The sequence below is a fragment of the Perca flavescens genome, chromosome 2 (genome assembly GCF_004354835.1).
Source record: "Perca flavescens isolate YP-PL-M2 chromosome 2, PFLA_1.0, whole genome shotgun sequence".
NCBI classification, from domain to species: domain Eukaryota; kingdom Metazoa; phylum Chordata; class Actinopteri; order Perciformes; family Percidae; genus Perca; species Perca flavescens.
In genome coordinates, this window is record NC_041332.1 from 34,036,030 (window position 1) to 34,063,549 (window position 27,520).

At 39.4% G+C, this 27,520-nt stretch overlaps 1 protein-coding gene across 1 annotated transcript; it reads right to left on the reverse strand.

The window, feature by feature from the left end:
* Positions 1–5,120: 5,120 nt before the first annotated feature.
* Positions 5,121–14,698, reverse strand: LOC114567713 (multidrug and toxin extrusion protein 1). The gene is made up of 16 exons (XM_028596821.1): positions 14,283–14,698; positions 13,374–13,475; positions 13,143–13,211; positions 12,782–12,930; positions 12,100–12,142; positions 11,903–11,947; positions 11,705–11,802; positions 10,892–10,989; positions 10,169–10,350; positions 9,534–9,642; positions 7,078–7,153; positions 6,727–6,796; positions 6,499–6,631; positions 6,292–6,386; positions 6,125–6,188; positions 5,121–6,045 (listed from the first exon to the last, which is right to left on the reverse strand). Exons 1-16 carry the CDS (start codon positions 14,472–14,474, stop codon positions 5,804–5,806), a joined length of 1,767 nt encoding a protein of 588 aa, XP_028452622.1. The 5' UTR covers positions 14,475–14,698; the 3' UTR covers positions 5,121–5,803.
* Between the last annotated feature and the right edge of the window lie 12,822 nt (positions 14,699–27,520).

A 27,520-nucleotide genomic window follows, 5' to 3' on the forward strand; every position in this document is an offset into this window, starting at 1 on the left:
AAACCAGTAATATCCGGCCCTCCCTGCTGTCTTGGAGAAACTATGAACAACATATGTTGTTCTTGGCTGCAAAATCAAAGGGCACTTGCTGGACATCACATTTTGTGAAGGGAAACCCCCTCTGCGCCATTGTCTTGAGGGTGGCAGCAAGCTCCCTTTCCGCCTCCTCTGGAAGGTAGGGCTTCCGCCCTGACACATGTTCACTGGCAGTCACCTTTCCACTGATGCGTCTTTGCAGTGTGCATCGCGGCACACCCCATGCTCGTGATATGAGGTGCACACTCACTGTAATTCCTTTCTTCACTCCCTCCCTGTATTCATCTAAGGCCCCCTTCATCCTCTCCTCTTTCCACAGGACACTCTTGTAAAAGAGATTTGTAATCTCAAGGAGTTTTTTATCCTGGTTAAATAAAGGTTTGAATGAATGGAACAAAAGTTGTTTGGCCTTCCTTTCCCTCCCTGTTTTATCTTTGTATCCTTTCCTCTCTGGTCCTTGCTCCTTCTCTCTTTCTGTCTCCTCTCATTTCCTCTGCATTCCTTTCTCCTCACCTGTTCTCTCACTTCCTGTCTCCTCTGCTTGTCTCTCATCCTTCCTCCTCCTCTCACTTCCTCTCTTTTCTTCTCCCTCTCTTCTCTCCTCTCGCTTCCTTCTCTTTCGCCATACTCGTAAATAAAATATCTACTACCATTATTACTGTTGGGGGGGGTCATGGTACGTACGTACACACACACACACACACACACACACACACACACACACACACACACACACACACACACACACTCAAACACATGTGTATGTGTGTTTGTGAATGACACAGATGATGGCCTATTTTAGCTGAAACCATGTTGCCCATTTTACCTCAGAGGGTTAAGGTAAATTGGGCTGCCAAGAAAAACATCACTTTTTCAAAAAATATGTTCATATACTAAACTAACAACATTATTTCTGATTGATGGCATCAAGACAGATATTATGCATAGTTTTTTATGTGCATGTTTTTTTTTTTATATAGATTTATCATCCTTATAATAGTTTAGTTAGATTTGGTATGCCAGGCTACTTACCATGCAACTTTCTGGTGCAGTCTTGATTTGAATTATTGCCCCACCCACAATAGCAACCATAAACCAATCAAATTACCTGTTACTTATCAAGCACAGTTATGACAACAGTTTGAAATCCTTTGCAGTCATTGGCTCTAAATTCCAGAGGAGCTGGGACCCCCAAACCTTAAATGGCCCATTTTACCTGATATCACCCTATGTGTGCCACATCCAAGTTTGGATTAACTTACTTACTTTAGTTTACTATTACTAATGAATAGACCTTATAGCCCTTGTATTTCATGAAGCTGGTACAAATGGCTGGCTAGACGTGTTTGCAGGAAATAAATCAGGTTAGATAGTTGTTAAAAATGAGCCTATCATTCTTCCTCTCACATTTTTTTCTAACTTTCTCGTTTGTCAGCTGTTTTGACAATTTCAGGATTTAATTTAAAATTAGTTTTTAGTTTACTTTCTGCCAGTAAAAACTGCCAGTTCTATTGATTCTACTACATTAGGCTACTATTACCACTGAGCTTAACACGACCCTAACCTCTGAACTTGTCCTTTCATTGCTAGACTACTGATGCCATCACTCATACTTAAAAGTTTAACTATATTTTTTATTGACACCTCAATATTATCATAGGGTCGACCTCTTTTGGCTACATTGTCTTTGCTCAAACTTTGTTTTAGTATTCTTTGTCCAGATATTGACCCTGCATGCATTTTTTTTTCTGGTTCCAGCTTCCAATGTGAAGATTTTGTGTTTCTCTTTGTTTTATGTTTTTGTAAATTGCATATCTGTTGGGTTTTGTATATTTTCACTATATATATGTATAACATTTCAGCACTTACTATTGCTTTATAAGTTATACATTTTCTATTGATAGTTTCAAGTTAGTTTTTCTCATTTTATACCTTGATTTAGCACAGTGTAAATAAATACACACTCGTTGGAATTCAAGAAGTCAGCCTTCCTATCCTTTTTCTGACCCTCTGGCTATGCTACAACACAGAAGATTTAGAAGGCATGACCTCAGTGGCATTAATGGCAGCTATGGCCCTGATTGTTGTGTGTAGACTGGACATCCCATCCTGTAAAACATGGAATCAGGGCTCATCCCAAACTCAGATTCTGGAGATCTTATGGTCAGTTTACCCACCCGTTACAATTCAATTCAATTCAATTTTATTTATAGTATCAAATCATAACAAGAATTATCGCAAGACATTTTACAGATAGAGTAGGTCTAGACCACACTATAATTTACAAAGACCCAACAATTCCAGTAATTCCTTCTGTCAGAAGTGTCAGGGAATTTGGGACCCAAGTGCAAGATGGCAGAAACACAAGTAAGCTCAAGGATTTATTTTAAAGAAATCCAACAAACCAAAGGTGTCCTGAGGCCCGTTCCAGAAAGCAGGTTTAGTGAAAACTCTGAGTTGGTTAACCCTGAGATGAGGGAAACTCTGGGTTTTCCGTTCCAGAAAGAGAGGTAAGTTAACCTCGGAGTCAGTTACTATGGTAACTGAGTCTGTGAACCTAACCTGGTCGGGAGCAGGTTTTCTTCAAGAAACCTCGAGTTTCTCTCAATCTCCTCCCTCTGAGAGTGTCACTCACAATTTAGCTAGCAGGTGAAGGTGAAACTAAAAATGTGCAAGAACTATAGACTATTACAGGCTTAAGTTATACGACTTACAGTTCTCAAGAATGCACACATGCCATCTCAACTGGAGGACAGCCTGTCTCTTTTTTCTTTCTCCCTTTTCTATGAGTGGCACGCGTGCCTACTCGCGTTGTGAAGTGCTTGTCCGCGCTATTCTTTGTTGAAATGCTCTTTTTGTACATTTGTGATACCGTGGCGGGAGAAATCTAACCATGGCGGACCGCCACTTGCCAATCAACATAGAGGAAACACTGCACAATAACAAAAGTCATAATTTCTCAAAACTAAAAAGTTTTGGATCAATTTTAACTTCTTCCAACCATATGTTAAATTAAGAGTCAATGTAGATTTGCATATTGCAATAATATCATAATCCTACAATGAATCATTGTGAAAACAAAACTTTCTAGATGTTGTGTTGTTACTTTGGCCAGGTCATCATCAAAAAAGCAAATTAGTACATTCATGATTTTGTCCATGTTGATATTAGCTGCTTTATTTACATTTATTAAAAACGTCGCATTGTTTAGCTTTTCATATAGCTAGATGTCTAGACTCTGGGACAAGGCCGTTATGTTTAAATAACTGCCATGCTGATTCCAGGCAGATTGGGCAGATTGGGCTTCAGATAGTTTTCACACAGTTTCCATCGTTAATGACAAATCCTGTTCCGCTACGAACGTGCACACACGTATTGTTTGTATCATGGTCGGTCAGAAGGCACAGTAGTAGCGGTAGCCATTGTTGCCGGTAACATACTTGTATTACAGAGTGCACGGACCGAAGCTTTGTGACTAGCAAGCACTTTCTTACAGCTGCTGCCGTACAGCATCTTCCTTCAACATGCTCTGCAGAAGCAAGCACCCGGCTCCCTCAATTTGAGACACCAAGTGCTAAATGGCTTCCCGTCTCCACCCTTTTCCTCTTGTCCTCTATTCATGCCCAGCGACATTTGTTTTTAACTCCTTTCTCAACTAAAGCTGTATCTACATGCTCCAAGTTTGATAAACTTTGGCTCCATTTTTTTTTTTTGGCCGCGTTACCACGGAGACCACACCGGCACCGCACTCTCACATTTCGGCAAAGACCCGCCCTACTTTGCATGATTGGCTAGAACTAGTTTCATTGGTATTTGGAAGTTCGACGATTGGTTAAATCCAGCGCATCAAAACAAATCCCATGTGGACTTTTTAATGTATTTATTTTTCTAAAATAGTCAAACGCCAGAAATCGGGCTCAAGGCCCGAGTACTTAAGCCCTGCGTTAGTTAGAGCTGCGTTCCTCTCATATGATTGGTAGGTGAAATCAACTGACTCGAAAATAATAAGTTCCTACATTTTATTTTCCTCACGGCTGCACGCCGGAGATCTGGCACGGTGCCAGAATACTATAAGCCCTGTGTTCGTAATGTTAAAAATGTTGTGTAGGCCCACCTCTGGGAGATAGTGGGACAGTACAGGGTAGATTGAGAGCCCTATAAAGGCAGTGGCATTTTGCTGGCATTTATTATGAGTAGATGTTATTTTACTAATTTTTTCTATAGTTACAAGTGTGTTATTATTTTTATTTTAAATGTCTCATTTCATATGTGGATTTGGCACACTAATAAATACACACTCACTGTCTGCCTTCATATCCTTTTTCTGACCCTCTGGCTACACTACACACAGTGTGTTTCTATTAAACATTACAGATTTTTAGAGATTACAGATTTTTTTTAGAGAAGATTTCCTAGTCTCAAACTCAATCTTTTAAGATTGAACATTAGTCTGGGGAATCTGCTCTTTATTTTCTACTGCACAAGAGGCGTGATCAACGGGCATAGTTCAAATGAATGACTCTGTACGCAATTGGATAGTCCTTCAACCAATCAGATCACAACAACGTGGTTTGAGCTGAGCTCCATTCTTTTAGCCGGGCTAGCTGGTAAATTAGGCTTTTACCAAAGCTGGTCGGTAGTAAGGCAAACACATCTTTCTTTTGTAGGAATTGTTCCAGGGCAAGTTTCTGTTCCGTTTTTAGAGAAAAAATTGCCTTTTAAAATGGGTTGCTATAAATGTAAACCATAAACAACAATGGCTTGGCCGTGTCAACCTCTAGGTTCACTCTTTCATCCAAAAATCGTTTTTACAGTATTATAATTATTTTTACAGTCTATGGTTACACCTTCCCCTGTGTGACCTATGACAAACTTGCAAAAGCATATGGATTTGATTTGTGGTTTTCAGAATTCTTATGTTTTAAGCTTTTGATGACAAAATAAGAAGTACTATTGCCATATGTTAAACACACACACACACACACACACTCAGTCTTTTCACTGTGGGGCATGTGATGCCACCTGAATACCTATACACAAATACATTCAAGTGTCTTTACTTTATTTTCACTTGAACCCAAGGCACAGTGTGTCAACTTCTCAAAAGGTTCTCTTTTAAATCAAAACATCTTTCAAACCTTTTCTTCTTTAACTCTACCTGAGCTACTTAACTTGGCATGTTCAATAGTTTAATTTATTTTGAACATGTTAAAAAAAATAAAAAGATAAATAAGAACATGTTCATTTAGTACAGGCAAGAAAACCAACAAAAATACCCTCACATATATCTTTTAACATTATAGTAAATTATTCAAATTCACTATTATACAGAATACAGCACCTTACTCTTAGTACTTGTTATGGCAAATCAAACATGCCTCAAGAAATTCTTGCAAAATTGCATTAAGCCATTTTCGCTCTCTATGTGCCATACTAGGCTTGGTTTCATATTGCTGTCCAGACTGTTGTACATTGTAACTTCTCAAAAAATATCTGGGTCTCATTGGCTAGATATTCCACGCCTATTGGCTTGTTTGATTCAACTCTCTGCCATTAAGTGGCTGTCCAGTAGTGTATGAAAGGGTTGTTGGCTAAACAGTGCACAAAGCTGCAGACTCAGGGGTTGATCCTCAGTGAGATCAACAGCACCAGTAACCATTTCATTACAAAGTGATTCAGTGTTAACATTTATATTTAGTTTAATGGACGGATGCTATTGATCCTGACAGCCATCAGTCTGAAAACAAGCTTTGAATCATTGGATGACTCATTTCAGCAGCCTGGTGAGGAAGATGTCTGCGATGATTCCAGCGACGAGAATGATGACCATGAGCAGCAATATGAGGCCACGCCATAAAACCAGCTGTGTTACTGACAAAACATTTCCCACTGTAGTGGTAGTGGATTTATTCTGGTCTGCAATATGCGCCTCCTGATATGCGTGGTCCACCTCAGCGATCTCACCACTAGATGCAGTAGTGCTGACCTGGTACTGGTTCTGATTCGAGTCTGGAAGTTTGGAGAGAACCTTTAGTTTTAACAACATACTGTCATATGAGGATGTTTCTGTTAGGGCGTCGGAGCTTACCTTTAACTTTCATCTCAACCATCTCATTTTCTTCTTTGATCTGGACTCCTGCTCTCACAAGAGCCTGATCAGAAACATTAGAAATAGTTATTAACATCAGGTATTAACTTGAAACTCATCTTGAGACAAAGTCAAATTTTCATTGGTCAAGGGATGTAGGTTCGCACCTCTTCAGCAGCCTTCTTCCAATCAAGCTTGCACACAAATGTGACGAAGAAAATCGACTGCATCAACACACAAATGCAAAGTCCCGTCCACAGTCCTTTTTAAAGAGACAAAAGAAAAATTTTAATGGCTTTCCGAAAACTCTATTTGACAAGCAGGAGATAATACAGCAGTAATTGCAGAACTGTACATTAATGGTCAGGTCTTACCTACAATGCCCATGTTTGCTGCAAACATTAGGGACACACCAATAGGGAAACCAATGAAGTAGTATCCCACCAGGTTACACAGAGCTCCAATCAACTGTTTCCCTGCTCCTCTGAGAACCCCTCCAGCCACACCCTGCCCAAATCAAACAGAGATTTGGTCAAATCACATTCTGTATATGTGAATATTAGGTCTAAAATCCTGATTACTACCATTAGGTTGTTTCTCACCGCAACAGCATCAGCAAGATGCATGAAGCCAAATATGATCATGACGTCAGCAACCCTCTGTACAATGTCTCTAAAAAATGCAGATAGAGATTATTGGTAGACACTAAAAGATGTTTTGACAAAGGTTCTTTACTTAGGTAACTGTAGAAAAAACATCTCCAGCTTACATATAAATACAAGGAACAGATTAGCTTTGTTTAGTTTAACTGAAATGGAACAAACTGGGCAACAGATACTGTATGGCAGACTCTGCGAATGTTATGTTATAGTTATGACGGTGTCATGTCAGTCTTATGCACACCCCCCTTCAAATAAAATGTTACTGAGTATTGTGTCAAAGACTTTACTTACTGTTCTGATGTAAAGATGTAGCCTATGACATTTCTGGCGAGGCTGAGGCTGGCTCCAATGAAACATGCAATTATGACTGCCATGGGGAGAAATTGACATATTATAATTACCAGGGAAGAGGTGAACACAAGAAAGTGGAATATTATGAATGGATGGTTCAAGTGTAAGAAGAAGCTCAAAACTGTGGTGTGTACAATAATTGCAATGATTCATTTTAAATATAAAGTGTGACTATTGATTCAATCTGAGAGATTACAAGGAATCTCTTATAGCTCTTGTAATGGGTCAAAAATTAAATTAAATTCCTCTCTCCGAATAGGAAATAAACATTCAAACCAAAGGCTTTAAGAAAAGTCTAGACTACACAAGGCCGCTAAACTACTACTACCGCTCAAGTGAAGGCATCATGTACAGTAGAGGATGGATACCTGACCCGGGCCTGACGGGACCCGACGGGCCGGGCCGGGCCGGGTTCGGACAGATATTTAGTGGGAATGCTGATTCAGCAGCATTCCAACTATTGTTATCCTATTCTTTATTAGTGGGAATGCTGATTCAACAGCATTCCAACTATTGTTATTCTGTTCTTTATTTAGTGGGAATGCCGATTCAGCAGCATTCTGTAAATTTTTTGGCTCTCTGTAACTTCTGCACACTTTTAGCTATTAAAACCATTCAACTTTTAAAATGTTCAGCTCTTTCAGCTAATGATGGGACTTCTTCAACTTTTTTTCTACTAATTATACTTTTAAAATATTAAGCTTTTTAACACTTTTTTTAACATTGAAGTGAATGAGAGCATGCTTCAAATCCTTAAAATCTTCCGCTCCCAAAATTTTCAGCTCCTTCATACTTTCACCTACAGACGCCAAACAAACTTTAAAATGTTCACACAATATTCAGTTCTTACTTGTCATACACAATTTTTGTTTAGTGTCAGGCAATGTGCTCAGTTATGTGATAACGCCTTATACTTTTGGCTCGGTGAGCTTCCAAATGACAAGAGTTCCACACCTTCCTCCATTCACTGCCCTGTTTAACGTTCTCCACATTTCGGAGCGAAAGGCAGAGTGAACCACTTTTTTAAATTGCTAATATGCCCACATTTTTAAGTTTATCCACATAAATATTATACCGATACGTTCACAAAGGCCGTGTGTCTCTAACGGTGAAGTCGATGTTTCGATAGCATGTACTGTTGTGGATTTATTAAGGCTTGTTTGAAGTGTTCTCTCACACTGTCTCTCACTCATTAACATTAGCAGGTGTGGTGATTAATGATCAAAGAGAGGCTTTATAAGTACTGAAGGCACAGCATTCATCTATGCTGATGATAGCATAGTGGATATGGCCGTGCCTTTGGTGTTGGTGGCCCGGGTTTGAATCCCGTGTGATACATCAATCAATGTGTCCCTGATGATGTTATTTCACTTTTTCAACTATCCTCACTACTTCAACTTATTCTTACAGATTTAAGCTATTCATCCAGTTTAGCTTTAGCAATTCAGCTATTCATGTTTAATTTTGCCTCTCCGTAACTTCTGCATACGTTCAGCTATTAAAACCATTCAACTTTACTTTTTTAAATATTAAGAAATTTACAGGTAATTCATTTCAACTTTCATCTTTGACAGTATTACAGTTCAGCTTCCAGCTTTTCTAACAATGTATTTTAGCTCTTCACTTACTTAGGTAATGCAGTTTAGCTTCCATCTCTGACAATTTTCCAGATATTTCAGCAGTGCGGTGCAATGCATTTGGGCTTTAAGATTTTTCATACAATTTGTTTCATATTTCTGCATATGTGAGTCATTATCAGTTAGAAAATATACTCAGACCTCGCAATGTTACACAGTTTTTCAACTTTTAAAGCCAACAATTCAGTTAAGCGTCAACTTTTAACTTTTTAAAGAAATTCATACTTATTAAAACGATTTCCACTTTTTTAACTACTCTCACTACTTCAACTTCTTCTTACGGATTTAAGCTATTCACCCAGTTTAGGTTTAGCAATTCAGCTATTCAGCATTCCCACGCATTTCCTGCAGGAAATGCATTTTCTAGTTAGAAATGATGTTCGGGTCGGGCTTGGTCACATCAGCGCAATAAGGCATTGAACATTTTAAATTTAAAACAGCTTATTATGTAGCTATGCGCCTGTGTTAAAGTGCGCTTGTTGCCCTGTGTGCGCTGATGCGCTCATCTGTTGACATTTCCGAATGCCTTCCTACAGTTGCTTAATAAAAGCGGGCTTTTCACACAAACAAATGTACATATTCATTAGTATGAGAAAAAAATTAGATTTTAACTGTTTGGCGCGGACAAACAGTAAATATCTTAATGCCTGTCGGGCACGGGCCGGGTTCGGTTACTAACTCTGTCGGACGCGGCCCGGGCTTGGACAGAAAAAGGTGTCCCAATCCGCACTCTAATGTACAGTATGCATGGGGTCTTACATGCACAAACGATGGGGACTTTGGAAGACAGTTTGGCCTGCTCTGTGTTTCCTGCACCAAGAGCATTCCCAACCCGTACACTGGCAGCAGCAGCAAATCCAAGTGGGAACTATAAGAAGAAATAGAGCAGTTATTACCAAAAGTGTATTAGTGCTACTTATGCTTAACCATTATTTTACTAGAGCTATGACCAGTAGACAAACAGAGGGTTAGCGGTAGGGCTGCAACTAACAATTATTTTAATAGTCGATTAATCTGTCTATTATTTTCTTTAATTTTTAATTGATTAGTAGTGTATTAGTAGTGTCTATAAAATGACAGAAAATGGGGAAAAATGGCGATCAGTGTTTTTCAAAGCCCAAGTTGACGTCCTCAAATGTATTGTTTTGTCCACAGCGCAAATCTATTCTGTTTACTGTCATAGAGAAGTGAATGAAATATAAAATATTCACATTTAAGAAGCTGGAATCAGAGAATTTTCACATTTTTCTTCAAAAAATTACTCAGATTAATTGATTATCAAAATACTTGCCGATTATTTAAATAGTTAACTAATTGATTTATCTTTGCAGCTCTAGTTAACAGTTAAAATTAATACATAATGATGGGCGGGGAAAAACATTTAGAAGGGTTACCATGTAAGCTAAGGTCGCCAGCTGATAAGGTATAGAATGAGCTCCCAGCTCAGTCTCACTGATCACTCCGGCCAGAAATCCACCTATTTCAAATATCCACCACTCCAGACAAAGCATGAGCATACTGGGGATGGCCAGCTGGACAAAGGGTCCCCACTCCTGCAGACAGTCCAGTGTCCAACCTGTGGGTCAGAGGTCTTTACGTTAAGCTACAGGTTATCTTTTCATTTCTCATCTCATGTTTGAGAAAACTCTTGCTATGCTAAAATGACAATACAGAAAAGGATGGACATATGTTGATGTCATAAAGTGGGCTTCAAGTTTAATAGAGCCAAGGTTAAAATGGTTCACTCAATACATAAATAGATGTGCAAACTTTTTGTTCAAGTCAGAAAAAGGCCGGGATGACTGCACTACTATTATTGCTAGTCTTATACAACAGCCTTCTGACAAATTACGTCACACTGTAACCTCTCCTCTACACAACATTACACAGTTATAGAGTGTAACTAATCTAGTCAAACATTAAAAACTGGAATGTTCAACAACAGACAACCTATTTAGAAGTTCTGAAAGACCAGAGACTTGAATGATGAAAGAGGATGAAATTACTGGATAGAATAAGACAATGACTGCAGTCAACCCCATAAGAAGAAAAGATATTTAATCAATTGCATGTACGTTGTGGTCAAATATCTCAAAAACAATGAGAAAACAACTGACCTCCCCATGTGGCCTTGTGCAGACCCCTGCAGCAGATGTACGCGAATAAGATAACAGCCAGCAAATACTGTGAGATAGCATTGGCTGCAGCAGATCCACTTAAAGAAAAAAAAACAATTGGGGTCCAGATGATCATTCAGATTAATAAACAAAAGATGTTGCATAATAACACTCCGCACAATGCCATCCAATACAACAATTGAGTAATGAACACTACATTTGACAAATGATAATAGATTTTGAATTGTACATTTGTTACATTAAATTTAAAAGGCATTAATATCTGTTATGTTGGATTGGTATAGTCTTATCAGGCTAAGACAGAAAGATTGATTGATCAATCAAACATAACCAAAAAAATGTTTTGGACATTCACTGAACTATATTTACCATATTATATGAAGTACAACTTCCTTCAATTCAGGGACATAACAATAATACTTTTTAGGCGCTGACCAAATTGCCTCCTTAGTATCGAGTATTGAAAAATGCCTCGTAATTCAATAGCAAATGTCAATAATAAATCTCATCAGCGTAAGTGAGCCAATAAGCAGGCAGCATACTTCTACCAAGATCCTATACTGCTATGTAATGTTTTAATGTCATTTTGTTAAAATTGATTTTATAAAATTCTCTAAGGTATTGTTCAAGGCCTAGAATGTAAGTCACTATATTGGTATCAGTGCTGGTATCACACTTTTTTGAACAATATCCAGGCCTACATCTGATTGTTTCTTAATGACATCATTGAGTGTTATAATGTGCTACTAATTACTAAGTTCCACTACAAAATATTAAGGCTGGAAAACTTACGCAACGCCCAAATCCAGACAGTAGAGGAAGACGTAGTTGATGATTGCGTTGAGGATATTTGCGATCACTCCTGCCACAACCTGAGGCCATATAATTCCCTGTAAACAACAGCACCTGGTATCAATATCATTTTATCATTTTTAATAACTATGGTTCAGCCATAAACTTTAACATTTAGTGTAGTTTGCATTGCTGTACCTGGTTTTGAAGATACCTCCCTTGCAGCTGGTACATAAAGGCAGCCTGAAAATGAAAACAGAAAAAATTATCAGTATTACTTTGGCATTGTGTTGGCAAATTTGAGCTTGAGAGTAATGATCATGCAGAAATTGAAAACCTCTGTATGTTTTGTATTATTATCTTAATACAGAGGGTTTAGAATGTACCAAACTCACCGGCAGAGCAGGCATGAAGATCTTCACATACAGCTGGGCGATACTTGAGGCAGAAAGATAACAAACAAATGTGCATTTCATTGTTGGGTGGAAAAACATGGTTGTACATAAACACAAGTCTGAATGAATACTTTTGTACCTCTGTATCTTCTGAATGTGTAAACAATCAACTATTTCCTAACATTTGCCATAAATATACCTAAAAGGTGACAGTGTTTAGCTTTTTTATGCTGCCCCCAAGTGGCAAAAAAAAGTTTATGCAGGTGTAAAGGATAATTTGCTTGTTTTTTCAACTTGGACCCTATTTTGACCCATGCATCAGTGTTTTAGTGACTAATGTGAACAAAAACCTTTCGCTTAGCAGATTTATAACGGCACATCCTGAAACACACTGCAGGGCCTTATGACAAGTCAAAACTTAATATAACATGAATACTGGGCTTCCATATGAGTGCTTAACAAAGTTTTGGCACATTTTACTGTGTATTGATTAGAAAGTAGGTACATTTTATTTATAAAGCACCTTTTAAAACCATGGTTACAAGGTGCTGTACAGTGCAACATTGAGTAAAAATAGACAGTTAAAACAGGGGGAAAGAGGATAACAGATAAGTGTTAAGTCAGTCTCAATAAGACCACATGTACAGCGGTGTCTCTAAAGGGAAATTAAATAATGACCGACCTGGCAACCTCTGGGCTCTGTTTGACAGCCAGTAGGAGAGGTTCAGTGTTGATGAGGATAGCCCAGCAGGGGAAACAGGCCAGCAGCAGAATCAGAACCCCCCTCTGGAGAATAACACCCACACGCTTCAAGTTACCGCTCCCATACGTCTGCATGAAACAAGTAGACGGATACTTACATAAGTAGAGATGCCATACACCAAATCACGCCAATAACCAAAGAGAACTAACATGATACAAAAGCTCCTTGTTGCGTTGTTTTAAAGGGGACCCCAGGACTACCTGGGAACGCAGCAGTAGCAGTTGTGTTTGTCTTGGTTAGATAAAGGAAGTGAAAGAACAACCTCTGGTGAGAACACTACCTGAGATATGAGGGTATCACAAGTTAACGACAAACCAGTGCCAATGGAAATACCGGTGACATTAACCACCTGCAAAACAAGAAAGAAAAAAATAAACAATTAAGAGAAAAACATAAACATTAAAAGATATCTGTCTTTTAATATCTATCTGGTTTATCTAAATCAGATGCCAGTACTGGCAGGCTGGGATACCAGTTCAAACCCAGATAGGATTAGAGAAAGCCTCCTCACCGAAATTGCTAATGCCACTGCTGCAAGTTCAGTTTTCCCCAGGTGACCACAGAACACAGTGCTGACGAAACTGATCATAAAGACCATCAACTGGGAAATGATCTGGAGTACAAACACAAATATCAGTCCTCATTTTCATCTTAATACACAAGGCAGATATTTCATACAAAATAAATACAAACATGAGGCATTATACACATTTTCATAGAGTGAAGACCTAATGGATATCATAAGCCTTACTGTATAAATATAACAATACGTATTTCTGATAACCAACTAAATACCATGCAATGGTTGAACGTAGGCATGCATTTGTTTAGAGGTGGCTTGCTATGTATTAACAGTGACACCATTGAACTGTACTTTAAAATGGTTCCTATACTGGACTGATTGTTCTGTCTGAATGTTTGTTTTTAGTTCTATTTTAGATTTGATCTTTTTTTTTTTTTCTTAGTAGCCTACACGTATTATTCCTGTTTTTATTATAGCACCGTGACAAACAGTAAAGTGTGAGAAACAACTTTTCGTTTCTTCTGGTATGCAGGTACTGAGTGAAATGACAAATAAAGAGATCATACTGAATACAATGTAATGGTCTAACGTTATAACAAACTAATATAAGACACAGCAACTCTAATAGGCCTACATCCCGTTACATTTTGAAACAAACGCATGACCAAAAGCCAGTGAGTAAGCCTAAAGTTATGCTATGTTTACATCATCTTCAATAATAATTATAATCTTACACAAGACTGGGTTTATGTACTTAGTATGTAGCCCATACTGTATTCCTTATTAAATGTACACAATGCACAGACAGCAAACAGAACAGAACATTTACGGCACCACTCAAGCAACAGTTAACGTTACTGTTCAAAAAGGAAAAACGCAGTTCCAAACTATTCTTACCACTGGTCCCGCTAACTTGAAAAGTTGTACCAGCTCATGCCGGTAGTCCGGCGGGATGAAGCAACGCATGTTCTTCAGGCAGGAGCCGCGGCTATCACCGGAGCCTTGAACAGAAGCAGCCGCTTTACCTACTTCTAAATCTTCTTTCACTCCCTCGGAATATGTAATTGCTGTTTTAATAGAACCGTCCATGACTACGGTGTTCTCAAACAGACCGGTTTATGCACCTAAAAGTTGTTTGCAATCCGCCATTAAATAAGAGAAGAAGAAGACAGACCGGTTTCCCTGTAACAGCGGTGTGTTACGGAGGAAGGTTTATTACCATATACTGTCTATGGTTATTACTCGCGTGGTTCAGGAGTTCCCTCTGCCAACCAGCTCGTGCAGGAGTTTTCGGCCGTCACAGGGTAGATCTGATGTTGCATTCAAGTGCACATCATAGTTCCGTTAACTTGGATTTTACTATGACTTCAACAGATTGTCTGGGATCCGAGTGCGCTCCAGCTATGTGTGTGCCCGCATGTATGTGTGTGTGTGTGTGTTGTGTGTGTGTGTGTGTGTGTGTGTGTGTGTGTGCCACATCCAAGTTTGTGCCTCTCAGACTATATTACTAATGAATAGACCTTATAGCCCTTGTGTTTTATGAAGCTGGTACAAATGATTGGCTAGACGTATTTGCAGGAAATAAATCAGGTTTAAATAGGTTTGATAGTTGTTAAAAAATGAGGCTCACATTTTTTTTTCTAGCTTTCTCGTTTGTCAGCTGTTTTTACACTTTCAGGATTTAATTTAAAATGAGTTTTTAGTTTACTTTCTGCCAGTAAAAACTGCCAGTTCTATTGATTCTACTACATTAGGCTACTATTACCACTGAGCTTAACACGACCCTAACCTCTGAACTTGTCCTTTCATTGCTAGACTACTAATGTCATCACTCATACTTAAAAGTATAACTATATATTTTTTATTGACAGCTCAATATTATCATAGGGTCGACCTCTTTTGGCTACATTGTCTTTGCTCAAACTTTGTTTTAGTATTCTTTGTCCAGATGTCGACCCTGCATGCATTTTTTTTTTTCTGGTTCCAGCTTCCAATGTGAAGATTTTGTGTTTCTCTTTGTTTTATGTTTTTGTAAATTGCATATCTGTTGGGTTTTGTATATTTTCACTATTTTCTAATCAAACAATAATTCTATATAACTTTTTCATTGTTTTTGTGTAACATTTCAGCACTTACTATACCCGGTTTGTGTTGAAATGGTTACATTTTAATAGTGATGTCATGTTCTGTGCCAAGGCTTTGGAAGTGGGAAGAACTCCTTTAACTTTAGTAAAGGAGCATGAAGTGTGTGATGTATGTAATGTTAGAAATGTTGTGTAGGCCCACCTCTGGGAGATAGTGGTACAGGGTAGATTGAGAGCCCTATTAAGGTTGTAGCATTTTGCTGCTCAGAAGAAGGAAGAGAAGCCGTGCTGCCACAAACACGTGTGTTGTTTCATTTTGTATGAGTAGATTTAGTTATTTACTCAAGTTTTCTCTTGATAGTTTCAATAGTTAGTTTTTCTCATTTTATACCTTGCACAGTGTAAATAAATACACACTCGTTGGAATTCAAGAAGTCTGCCTTCCTATCCTTTTTCTGACCCTCTGGCTATGCTACAACACTGTGTTTACATTAAACAATATAGATTTTTTTGTCTCTTGGAAAAAACCCACATTTTCAGAAGATTTAGAAGGCATGACCTCAGTGGCATTAATGGCAGCTATGGCCCTGATTGTTGTGTGTAGATTGGACATCCCATCCTGTAAAACATGGAATCAGGGCTCATCCCAAACTCAGATTCTGGAGATCTTATGGTCAGTTTACCCACCCGTTACAATTCAATTAATTTCAGTCATTTTATTTATAGTATCAAATCATAACAAGAGTTATCTCGAGACACTTTACAGATAGAGTAGGTCTAGACCACACTATAATTTACAAAGACCCAACAATTCCAGTAATTCCCCCAAGAGCAAGCATTTAGTGCGAAGTTGGTGAGGAAACTCCCCTTTTAGGGAGAAACCTGGGACAGACCCAGGCTCTTGGTAGGCGGTGTCTGACGGTGCCGGCTGGGGGTGTGATGAACAGTGGCAATTATAGTCACAATAAAGATAATGGAACTATGACTAGAAATAGTAGTTGTAGTTGTTCATGACATAGCAGGGCACTGCAGGGCGTTACATGATGTAGCAGGGCACAGCAGAGCATAGCAGGGCTTGGCAGGACGTAGCCGGACGTAGCAGGACATAACGGGGCCTAGCAGGGTCCTGCAGGGCACCGCAGAGCGTAGCAGGGTGTAACAGGGCATAGCAGGGTGTGCAGCAGGACCACGGCGACAGCTGCAACCATGATATTTTTTTATTCAAGGAAACATGCTAGGCGAAAAAAACAACAACATAAGCTCCCCAGAGCTAGGTTAGTAACAAGCATTTCTGGGACATGGATGCACACAAAGGGAAAGAGAGAGGAGAGAGAAGCTCAGTGTGTCAAAGGAAGGAAGTCCCCCGGCAGTCTAAAACTATAATAGAATCATTAAGAGAGACAGGTTAAGGAGAGGAGCCTGGTCGGGCTAGAACTCTCCCCAACTGGATCGGGCTGTACTGGCCTGTCTACCCTTACTTTGATTGTATCATTGATTATCTGGTAGATGAATCTGACGACTATGACGAGAAGCAGGTGGGCCGGGCTAGGCGGACGCCTTACACCCATAGAGATTAATCTGTTAATTTCCAGCAGGGATTCATCAATCCTAAAAACACATGTGCGAACAATTCTGTTGTTGTCATGAATCCGACGTAGACTTTTCTTAAGAAGTTTATTAAGAACAAAGGTAAGAAAATTCTTAGGAAGATATTGGTGAATGAGGCCCATTGTTCTTGCCTGCCACATGCTTGATCTCCAGGTTATATGGGTGTCACACCGAAACACCCTAGCATTGACACTTGGGATTCTAACCAGGAAGACCAAAGGAACTGTTTCCCAGGTCGATGGAGGAGTCCTCTTTGCTCTCCAGCTCTGCAGGCTCATGGACCACATACTGCTTCTGTCCTCCCATTTTGGCCTGGGCACGGGTGATCACACATGCAGTGAAGACCTGTCTGAGCTCATTTGAGTGCAACGGCTGCTCAGATCCGTCTGGAACTACCTTTTTCCCCAGCCACATCATTTCCCCTAACAAGATCAATTACTTTAAAGGCAAAGGCAAATTTATTTATAGAGCACCTTCTCAGAGATCATTCAAAGTGGTTTACAGCCAAAAAGCAACAACAAATATACACTGAGATACACGAAAAGACAACACATTTTTATAAATGTACGACAAAGTTTTAAACTAAAATAATTAAATAATTAAAAGTACCATTAGACGAGACTAATTAAAAGCTCTCGAGAAGAGACCAGTACCTGCTGATCTGAGAGACCTACCCAGCTCATACTCAAACATATCTGCAATATATTAAGTCCCCGGTCATTGAAAGACTTATAGGCAAATAGATGGGCCTTGAAATTGATTCTAAATGCAACCTGAAGCCAGTGCAAGGATTTCAGAATTGGAGTAATGTGCTCTCTCCTCTTGGTATTTCAATCAGGAGAGACTTTGTTGCAGATTTGCAAGATTTATTTGCAAGTTACATATGCAAAATATGAATTGTACATAGTCTTTGGAGATTAGACTCCATGGTATAAAATGTAGATATATTTTAAAGGGTTTAGGAAAACCCGAACATATCCCTGATGGAGTCTAGACACTGGTGGTGGTGGTGAAAGGGGCACGAAGACCAGAACTGGAAGGGGATGAGGAGGGTTGCACTCTTGCCTGAAATGACAACTGACAGCCGCAGAGGAGCGAACAGATTTAAAACATGGATGTCATTCTGTGATTGGCTAGTGAAATATAAGGCAGAATCTGATTTGTTTAACTGAAAATCGACTCTCTCGAAAACAGCTGATCAGTTTAGGACAAAAGTGATAAAGTTATTGAAGTCTCCCTGAAAGAATTTGCGCTGAGCTACATTTCAATCAGGAGAGACTTCGTTGCAGATATGCAAGATTTATTTGTAAGTTACATATGCAAAATATGAATTGTACATAGTCTTTGGAGATTAGACTCCATCGTATAAAATGTAGATATATTTTAAAGGGTTTACCCGAACATATCTCCCAAAAACTTAAAGTGAGCTACGTGATTTTTTTTTCTGTACAATGATACAAAAAGAAATATAGTAATTAAAGCAGGTGTAGTAATACATATAAACAGAAATTAAATCTAGGCCCAACAGCCGGTGGCAAAATAACTCTCGTCCAAAAACAAAAACAGGTGGCAAATGAAAACTCGGCAATTCAGGCCAGCAGCCACAGTAACCTCGACAATTCAGGCCACAGCACATGAAACCTCAGCAATTCAGGCCGGAAGCAACATGAAACCTCGGCAATTCAGGCAGGAAAAACACAAAACCTCTGTCATTTAGACAGGTGGCAAAATAAGAAAGACAAAATGAATCTCGGCAATTCGGGCCGGCAGCAACAACCTTAGCAATTCAGGCCGGTAGGAAGCAACATTAATACCCTACCCATATATACACACATATACATATTATGATTGATAGACGAAAAATCTAATTATTCTGTAATATGTACAATAATTATTGACCATAAAATGACTCCACCACCAGTTAAATGCATGCTTACCGTAAGTCATGGTTTGAGGGATCTCTGATTTGTGAGAACGTCACCGATGTCAGGATGAATATATGATGAGTATGCAGAGGATGCCCATCGTCCAAGTTGTTGTAGAGAAGTCCTTGGGACACCTTGATTTGCAGCAGTAGTAGCAGCTCATATTCTAAATGAATGACCCAAATAATGCAGAGGTGAAATATTAGCTTTGATGAGGACGAGTTTTAAGAGATGGTTAAACCAAACTTTAGACAAACAGGGAAATTCCCAGCAATAACAAACAATGGGGAAAGGGAGCTAGAATGAGGCCTTACTGATCAATATTTAATCATAGATTTAAAAGGGCAGAAAATTGTCAGTGTGGGCAACAACGATGGAACAGGAGCCACCACGTTTCGAATGCTTAAGTTTTAAGCTGTAATGATGAGAATGAAATACCAGATCAGAAAACGTGATATCACTAATGGGATTGAATGATTTAGAGGGTATAGTAAATTCACCACATCTCAGGAAAGCATAAAAAGCCAACAAATACACAGATTCCAATTATATATCAATATATAGGGAAAAACCAAGTTATGCAATATCCCGAGAGTAATCGCCCACCCCGAGGGACTGAAAACAAACTCTCAGCTTGCCCAGGGATGAGCCATCACTATCGTGAGGGGGATCGATGAGCAAAAAATCATCGAGCAGATGAAGCACCGAAGGCACCCAAACCCTGTTAAGCAGGATCCAGCAAAGATCTTCAGAAATGTGATTGAAAATACATGGGCTGCTTCGGCAGCCGAAAGTCAGACGCACCCCAAAATAGTACTTGGAATCCCACCTGACACCAAAAAGAGGCCACTGGGAAGGATGTATGGGAACAATTTTTAAATGCATCTGTTATGTCTGCCTTGGAAAGCCAAGCGCCTCTGCTGGACAGTTTTATTAGTTTAATGGCATTGTCAACGGTGGCGTAATGCAGGGAAAATGGGGCAGCCGGATCTGATTGGTTTAACTGAAAATCGACTCTCTCGAAAACAGCTGATCAGTTTAGGAGAAAAGTGTTAAGTCTCCCTGAAAGAATTTACGCTACATTAGTCAGAATTCTAGCAGCAGCATTTTTGAATGATTTGCAACTGTTTTATGGTCTAATAAAATGTGAACGATCTTTCCTAGATCTTGCTTGGACATAAAGTTTCTGATACTCGCTATGTTTTTGAGATGCCAGAATGATAACTTCGTTACCTTACTTAAGTAGAAATTTTGGGTATCTACACTTTACTGGAGTAATTATTTTACAGCATACTTTTTACTTCTACTCCTTACATTTTCACACAATTTTCTGTACTTTCTACTCCTTACATTTTAAAAATAGCCTCGTTACTCCTATTTCAGTTTGACTTGTTTTCATTCCGTTGGATGAGAAGTATAAACATATACCATTCTGACACCCTATTGGTTTGTACGTGATCCATCACACCTACACAGACCCGGTGCTAATACGGCACCGGTGCCTTAACGATTGTTATCTACCGGACCGAATAGCAACGCGAATTTCGGTGCCTTATTTAGGTGCATCTTAAATGCCTGCGCTTCTCTCTTATGCTCCAAAAATGGACGTTAGAGGGAACTGAAACATCGCCGCACGGGACGCTAGTTAATGCTACACCTGGCAGCAGGTGACGTTAGCCTACCGTTAGCTAGTAGGTGGAGTAAACACGGTTAAAATGTTGACAGCTAAACAGTGTAAAAGTGTGTCTGTATTTCACTGGAGAGGATTCTAACACAAGACTGTAGCTGCCATTATCTGAAAAACACAGAAAAGATGTGTCACCTTTTTCAGCCCCTCTGAGTTTGCACGTATGATTTTAATATAACATTATTATAGTCATTATGACCTTTAGAAATTTTTTTTTTTTTTTGGAGGTGGGGTAGTGCACTATAGGCCCCTGTGGGGTGGGCTAAGCGTTTGTCCTTTTTTCCCCCCTTACATTACTTTTACTTTTATACTTTAAGTAGTTTTGAAACCAGTACTTTTACACTTTTACTTAAGTAAAAAGCTTGAGTTGATACTTCAACTTCTACAGAAGTCTTTTCAAACCCTAGTATCTATACTTCTACTTGAGTAATGAATATGAATACTTTTGACACCTCTGCTAGAATCAAGGTAAGTACTGAGTGCTAGCCTTCCTTTTTTATTGCCAAAGAGAATTATTTCGGTCTTATCTTTATTTAGCTGGAGGAAATTTTGTTGCATCCAATTGTTTACTTCCTCCAGACAAAGACATAGTGAGTCTATAGTCAAGGCAAGGCAAGGCAGCTTTATTTGTATAGCACATTTCAGCAACAGGGCAATTCAAAGTGCTTTACATGAAACATTAGAGCAGTTAAAAACGATAAAAAAATTAAAAACAGATCAAATACGAGAATAGAAGTTACAGTGCAGTATAAGACATTAAAAATTAAAGAGCAGTGAAAAACAATTAAAAATATAAAAGCAGATAGAATACAAGCTTTTAGGCTGCTAGTATGGGACAATGTATAAATCATTGCTCTATACACGTAATCCACCCGCAATTCTTGCTGTTCCCAGAACGGACCGGTCCCACCGGTCTTACTTTTTAATTCTCTTTATATGCTTATATAGATTGTCCTACAGTTTCAACAATGCAACCTCAGTATAAGAAATGAACAATTATTTAAAGAAAGGCAACATCAAAAAGAAAGGTCTCAAGCCTTGATTTAAAAGAACTGAGAGTTGCGGCGGACCCGCAGTTTTCTGGGAGCTTGTTCCAGATATGTGGAGCATAAAAACTGAATGCTGCTTCCCCCTGTTTAGTTCTGACTCTGAGGACAGCAAGCAGACCTGTCCCAGACAACCTGAGAGGTCTGGGTGGTTCATAGTGTAGTAGCAGATCAGAAATAATATAATAAACCAGCAAAAGTATTTTGAAATAAATTCTTTGAGGCACTTGAAGCCAGTGTAAAGACTTCAGAACTGGAGCGATGTGATCCACTTTCTTGGTCTTAGTGAGGACTTGAGCAGCAGCGTTCTGAATCAGCTGCAGCTGTCTGATTGATTTTTTAGGGAGACCTGTAAAGATACCACTACAATAGTTAAGTCTCCTGAAGATAAAATATAGGAGCATAATCATCTGGTGAATGTGCTAGGTAAATCTGGGTGTCATCCGCATAGCTATGATAAGAGATCTTATGCTGTTGGAGAGTGTGACAGAGAGGAAGCACATAAATAGTGAACAGAAGGGGCCCAAGAAAAGACCCTTGTGCAACTCCATGTGTCATGGTTGTTCTCTCAGATTCAAAATTGCCCATCCTAACTACATATCCCCTGCTATCTAAATACGACCTGAACCACCTGAGGACCGTTTCTGAAAGCCCAATCCAGTTTTCCAATCTATCCAAAAGGATTGTGTCACACACATGCCACAGTGTCAAAACCTGCAGTAAGATCCAATAACACCAGGACTGTCAAACTACCAGCATCAGTATTCAGGCGAATGTCGAAACTTTATGAGAGCAGTTTTGGTACTATTATGTTTGCAGAAACCGGATTGATAACTGTCAAGGATGTCATTTGTTTGAAGGAACTTATACATTTGATTAAAAGCAACTTTCTCTATAATTTCGCTTATGAAGGGCAGATTTGAAATAGGCCTGTAGTTATTAAGTGTGGATCGAGATTTCTCTTTTTCAGAAGGGGTCTGATAACTGCAGTTTTTAGGGATGCGGAGAAAATGCCTGTGAGTAAGGAGCCATTTACAATAAGCAGCAAATCCATTGCAAATGAGCTAAAAACCTTTTTAAAGAAACTAGCAGGCATGATATCTAAGGCGCACTGGGATGGCTTCAGAAGCTGCACTATTTCATCCATTGTTTTGTCATTAATTGGAATAAACTCAAACATAGAGACCATTCTTTTTGTATGGGATGATATAGTCTCAATGTTTCCCGCTCAAAGCGGAGCTAATATTTATTCTGATGTTTTCAATTTTGTTCTGGAAGAACTGGGCAAACTCCTTACATCGTTTAGCTGAGACAAAGTCAGGGGATGACTGCAGAGGGGGATTAGTTAGCCTATCAACAGTGGCAAATAAGGCACGTGTATTATTAATATTATCAATAATAATTCCTGAAAAATGGGACTGCCTCATACTGCGTCACACAGAGTTGACAGACTGACAGAGTTTCTCTTTGTAGATCTCATGATCATTCCGTGTTTTCGTTTTTCTCCATCTTCGTTCTGCCTTCCTGCATTCTTTCTTCTGATTAGCTAATATCAAGTCAGTATCAGGTATCAGTAATCTACCTTTTTTTTTGACCGTTTTAGGTTGTGTCTGAATGACTGGAGGAACCAATGCATCAAAGAAAATGCAGTAGTGGTCAGACAGCACTAGATGCCTAACATTAACAGCATCAATACTAAGACCCTTACTCATCACCAGATCTAGTGTATGGCCTTTCATGTGAGTAGGGCCAGTTAAGGCTCTGACAGACCAACCCGATAATCGGCTGTTGGACAGTCTGGCGAGGTCGGTGACTCGAGTCTGTGTGTTTCGTGCCGTCGTCAGTCAGAGGAGCCGTCGGCATCCATTTTGGCCGATTTCTGTCTGGTCTATTATTGATTATAACTGGAATGATGGAGCAGCTCTGTGAGCTAACAGAGTTATTTGAGCAGTAGGGGGAGCTGTTGGAACGAACTGGAGGTGGCAAAGAATAGACATCAGTGACCGAATTCAAAGCCTTTGTGGGGTTTATTATCAAATAAGCTCCGTGAACATAGGGGGAGCTCATGAGGTTGGTGACTAAAGAGCAAGGTGATGAGGAAGACTTGGTTGCAACTGACAAGTGTGGCCTGCAGGAGATCTCTTGAAGAACTATCAGGTCCAGAACTTTAGCCCAGATGTCAGCAACCCAGGCTCTGGGAAAGCAGTGTGTGACAGCATTGATAAACCGTATACCTCCGGGACGAGAAATGGGTGAGTCAGTATCGGTCTCAGAGGGACATGGACGAGGAAAAGGAAATTGCCTACTTGGTAGGGACGTTTGTCTTTGAAGTACGGTCTCATTTGACCGGCCCAGGCAGTGAAGGCCACCAGAGCGTCTGGTCACTGCTTCCTTCAAAAATGTTTGCCTGTGATGACAGCTGGTGAGCAGGGAGCATAGCGTGGCGAGCCAAGGCACAACTGGACAACCAAAGGGAGGGGAGGCTCTGCACCCACACTATCTCTACATAACCAGACACCAACTCAGATCTTGAGAGGATACGATGAAGAGGCACAGCCTAATCATCTCCAGCTACCCCTCGTATTATGGTAAACCTCCCAGTTCCATCAACCCTTTCCGGGAACAGATCTTGTTTTCCCCCAGTGTCTCTAAGTATGTTACCTGGCGCATGCAGAATTTTCAGAAATTGCCCCTTTTGAAGTGAAACCCTCATAACCATGAAGCTCATCTTCAACCACCTGTCCTACTGACACTAACCCCACTGGCTTAGCTGAACCCTGCCTGCCATCAAATTATGGACCAACCCGCAACACCAGTAGCATTGTAGCTCTGACTTTGGAGTGGAATTGCGACCTGAGGGTGGACCTGAACTTCCTAGGTGCGGATGGCACCCTGCTCCACTCTTACCAGGCTTCTACTGTTGGTGTTCTCCTCCAGGCTCCTCTTCATGAACACTCCTCATTTATATTGTCACCAAAGATGACAAAGGCATAAAAGAGTGGTGTATGTACTGCGGAGATGAACACATTTAGAGAGCACTAAATGCAATTCATGTGCGTAATATACAACATACTGATTTAGGAACATCAACATCTATCCTACATGTACATTATAAAATGCATATACAACAACTTACCACGATACAAAAAGTTACACTATCTTACAGTTTTTCACAATCGCTATGACACTTTTTTCAATACTTTTAACAACTTTCCTAAGCGCTTAACACAGTTAGCACAACATCCGTCTGTGTAGGCTATACAATTAACACATTTCTTGTTGCTTTGACACAAAATGCATTCAGTTAACACAAATTTAAAATGCTTGAACTTCTTTTACACACAAGCTCCACCAAGACCAAAACAATGGATCTTCACTGCCAAATTTACAAATGCTTTCACACTGTATGTCAGAACAGATAACATCATGTTCTAAACCTAACTTATAGGCTAAAGTCAAAGTGAACAGCTGATCATATTGTAAATTGAAACACAAATATATTCCCTGCATTTTATATATGTATTTATTGAGAAACAGCTGATTGAAGTCATGCAAATAGATCGATCACAACTGATTCCCTTCTAGGAAACACACTCAGGTGTTGAGGTTCTTTCAATCGCATGATCATAGGGTAGTACAGTAAAAAATGACCTACTTGAACAATATACTGTAGATGAACACAGAAAATAAGAAAAATGCCTTCACGAGGGAGAGGAAGAGGAGTACCAAATGAGTCTCCTTTTTTTCACAAACCGTACTTTCTATAAAGCTACTCTGAGATGGGTCAATCATTTTTTGTATTGAATCTCTGCAGCAAAAGAAAGAAAATGGTGGCCGGGTTGGCTCAGTGGGTAGAGCATGCACACATATACTTGGAGGTTTATGCCTTGACGCAGATATCCAGGGTTCAAATCCAACTTGTGACTATTTCCTGCATGTCTTCCCCCTTTCTCTCTCTGCCCTTTCTCAACTAGCTGTCCTGTCAAATAAAGGCAGAAAACCCCAAAAAATAATCTTTAAAAAAATTTGCTAAACCCAACAAAACAAAAATGTAGAGGCTTCAACAGAAACTGCAGTGCAAAACACAATCTATGATCAATACAGTCACTTTTGTCTGTTGTATAAGGGCAGACCTGATACATAAAATAATGTAGTTTCTGTTATTCCATGGGATGTTAGTGTTTTTTATGACATTGTGCTATGATTGACTAAATGTTCCTGTTGGGAGAGAACATGTGTTAGTGTTTTGGAAGAATTATTTGATTTTGAGACATGATTACATTGTTTTGGTAAACACAGTGTATTGTGTTAGTGAATTATTGTATTTTGAAAATTGGTGTTGGAGTTTAGTTTACAATGTGTGATTTTGAGCATGAAATTAACTGTTTTGCCAATCGTGTGTTGTAGGTGTGTTGGTGCGTTAAGAGTTTAGGAAAGTTGTTAAAAGTATTGAAAAAAGTGTCATAGCGATTGTGAAAAACTGTAAAAGGAAACTGAATAAAAAAAAAATCAGAACTCTTATGTTTTGATCTTACAACAACAAGCCTTGATAAGAAGTACTATTGCCATTTAATGTTACAAAAACTCAACCCTCCCACTGTGGGGCATGTGATGCCACTATTTACCTGTACTAATACCTACACAAATACATTCAAGTGTCTTCACTTTATTTTCATTTGACCCCAAGGCACAGTGTGTAAACCTCTCAAAATGTTCTCTCTATAATCAAGCATTTTCGCTCTCTATGTGCCATAGTAGGCTTGGTTTCATGATGCTGTCCAGACTGTTATACATTGACTGGTTAAACCTTCAAAACATATATGAGTCTCTCTGGCTAGATATTCCATGCTTATCGCCTTGTTTTAAAAACAACAACTTTTTAAAAAAAAAAAACAACCTTTTTTTATTCTTAATTCATCACACATCAGTACAATGTAGTGAAATTTGATTACTGCATTTAACCCATCCTAACACCGCCTTCACACTGGCACTCGAAATCAGCTCCGTAATACGCAATGCGCCCCCAGTGGACGTCGTACTACACCGTTGAAAGCGTCGGAAGTGAATTGAAAAAAAATGGTGGAGAGACTAGAATGAATCATTCTGTCAGTGTCCGAATGTCCAATTCTCTATGACCTCTCATCTGAGGGCTATAGAGATATAAACAGAAAGGCTGCTGCGTGGAGAAAAGTTGCCCAGGATGTTGGTTAAATGTGATATAGCGGTATAATGTCAATAGTTCGATGTTTGTTGCTAACCAACTTAGCCATAGCAGGTATCCTATGCATTGTTTCTGCACGGACTTTTCTCATACTCAATACATACTCATACAAAATGAATCGATTACATGACAACATATCGTTATGAAATCATTATTTATTTTAATAAAAGTTAAGAATTCAGATTTGTTTAGCAGTACCATAGCAACGCTAACTTCCGCTCGGATTGTCGGATAGGAACCGTCCGTTGCCTGTCGTACGAGTTCAACTTTTTTAATGCATCCGGATGACCAACGGACCCAAGTTTTTACGCACCGCACTCGTTCGCATCGGTTCGGACCCATTCGCATGCGGCCTGCGAATCTCCATAGGAAATGAATGACTTCCGGTCGTTTCGCAGCCGTATCTACTGTGCCAATGTGAAGGCGGCATAATTATTAGGAGCAGTGGACATACAGCATCCTGGATGCAACATGGGGTTCAGTGTCTTGCTCAGTAACACGTTGACATGTGGCTGGAGATGCCTGGGAATTGGACAGCCAATCTTGTGGTTGAAGGGCGACCAC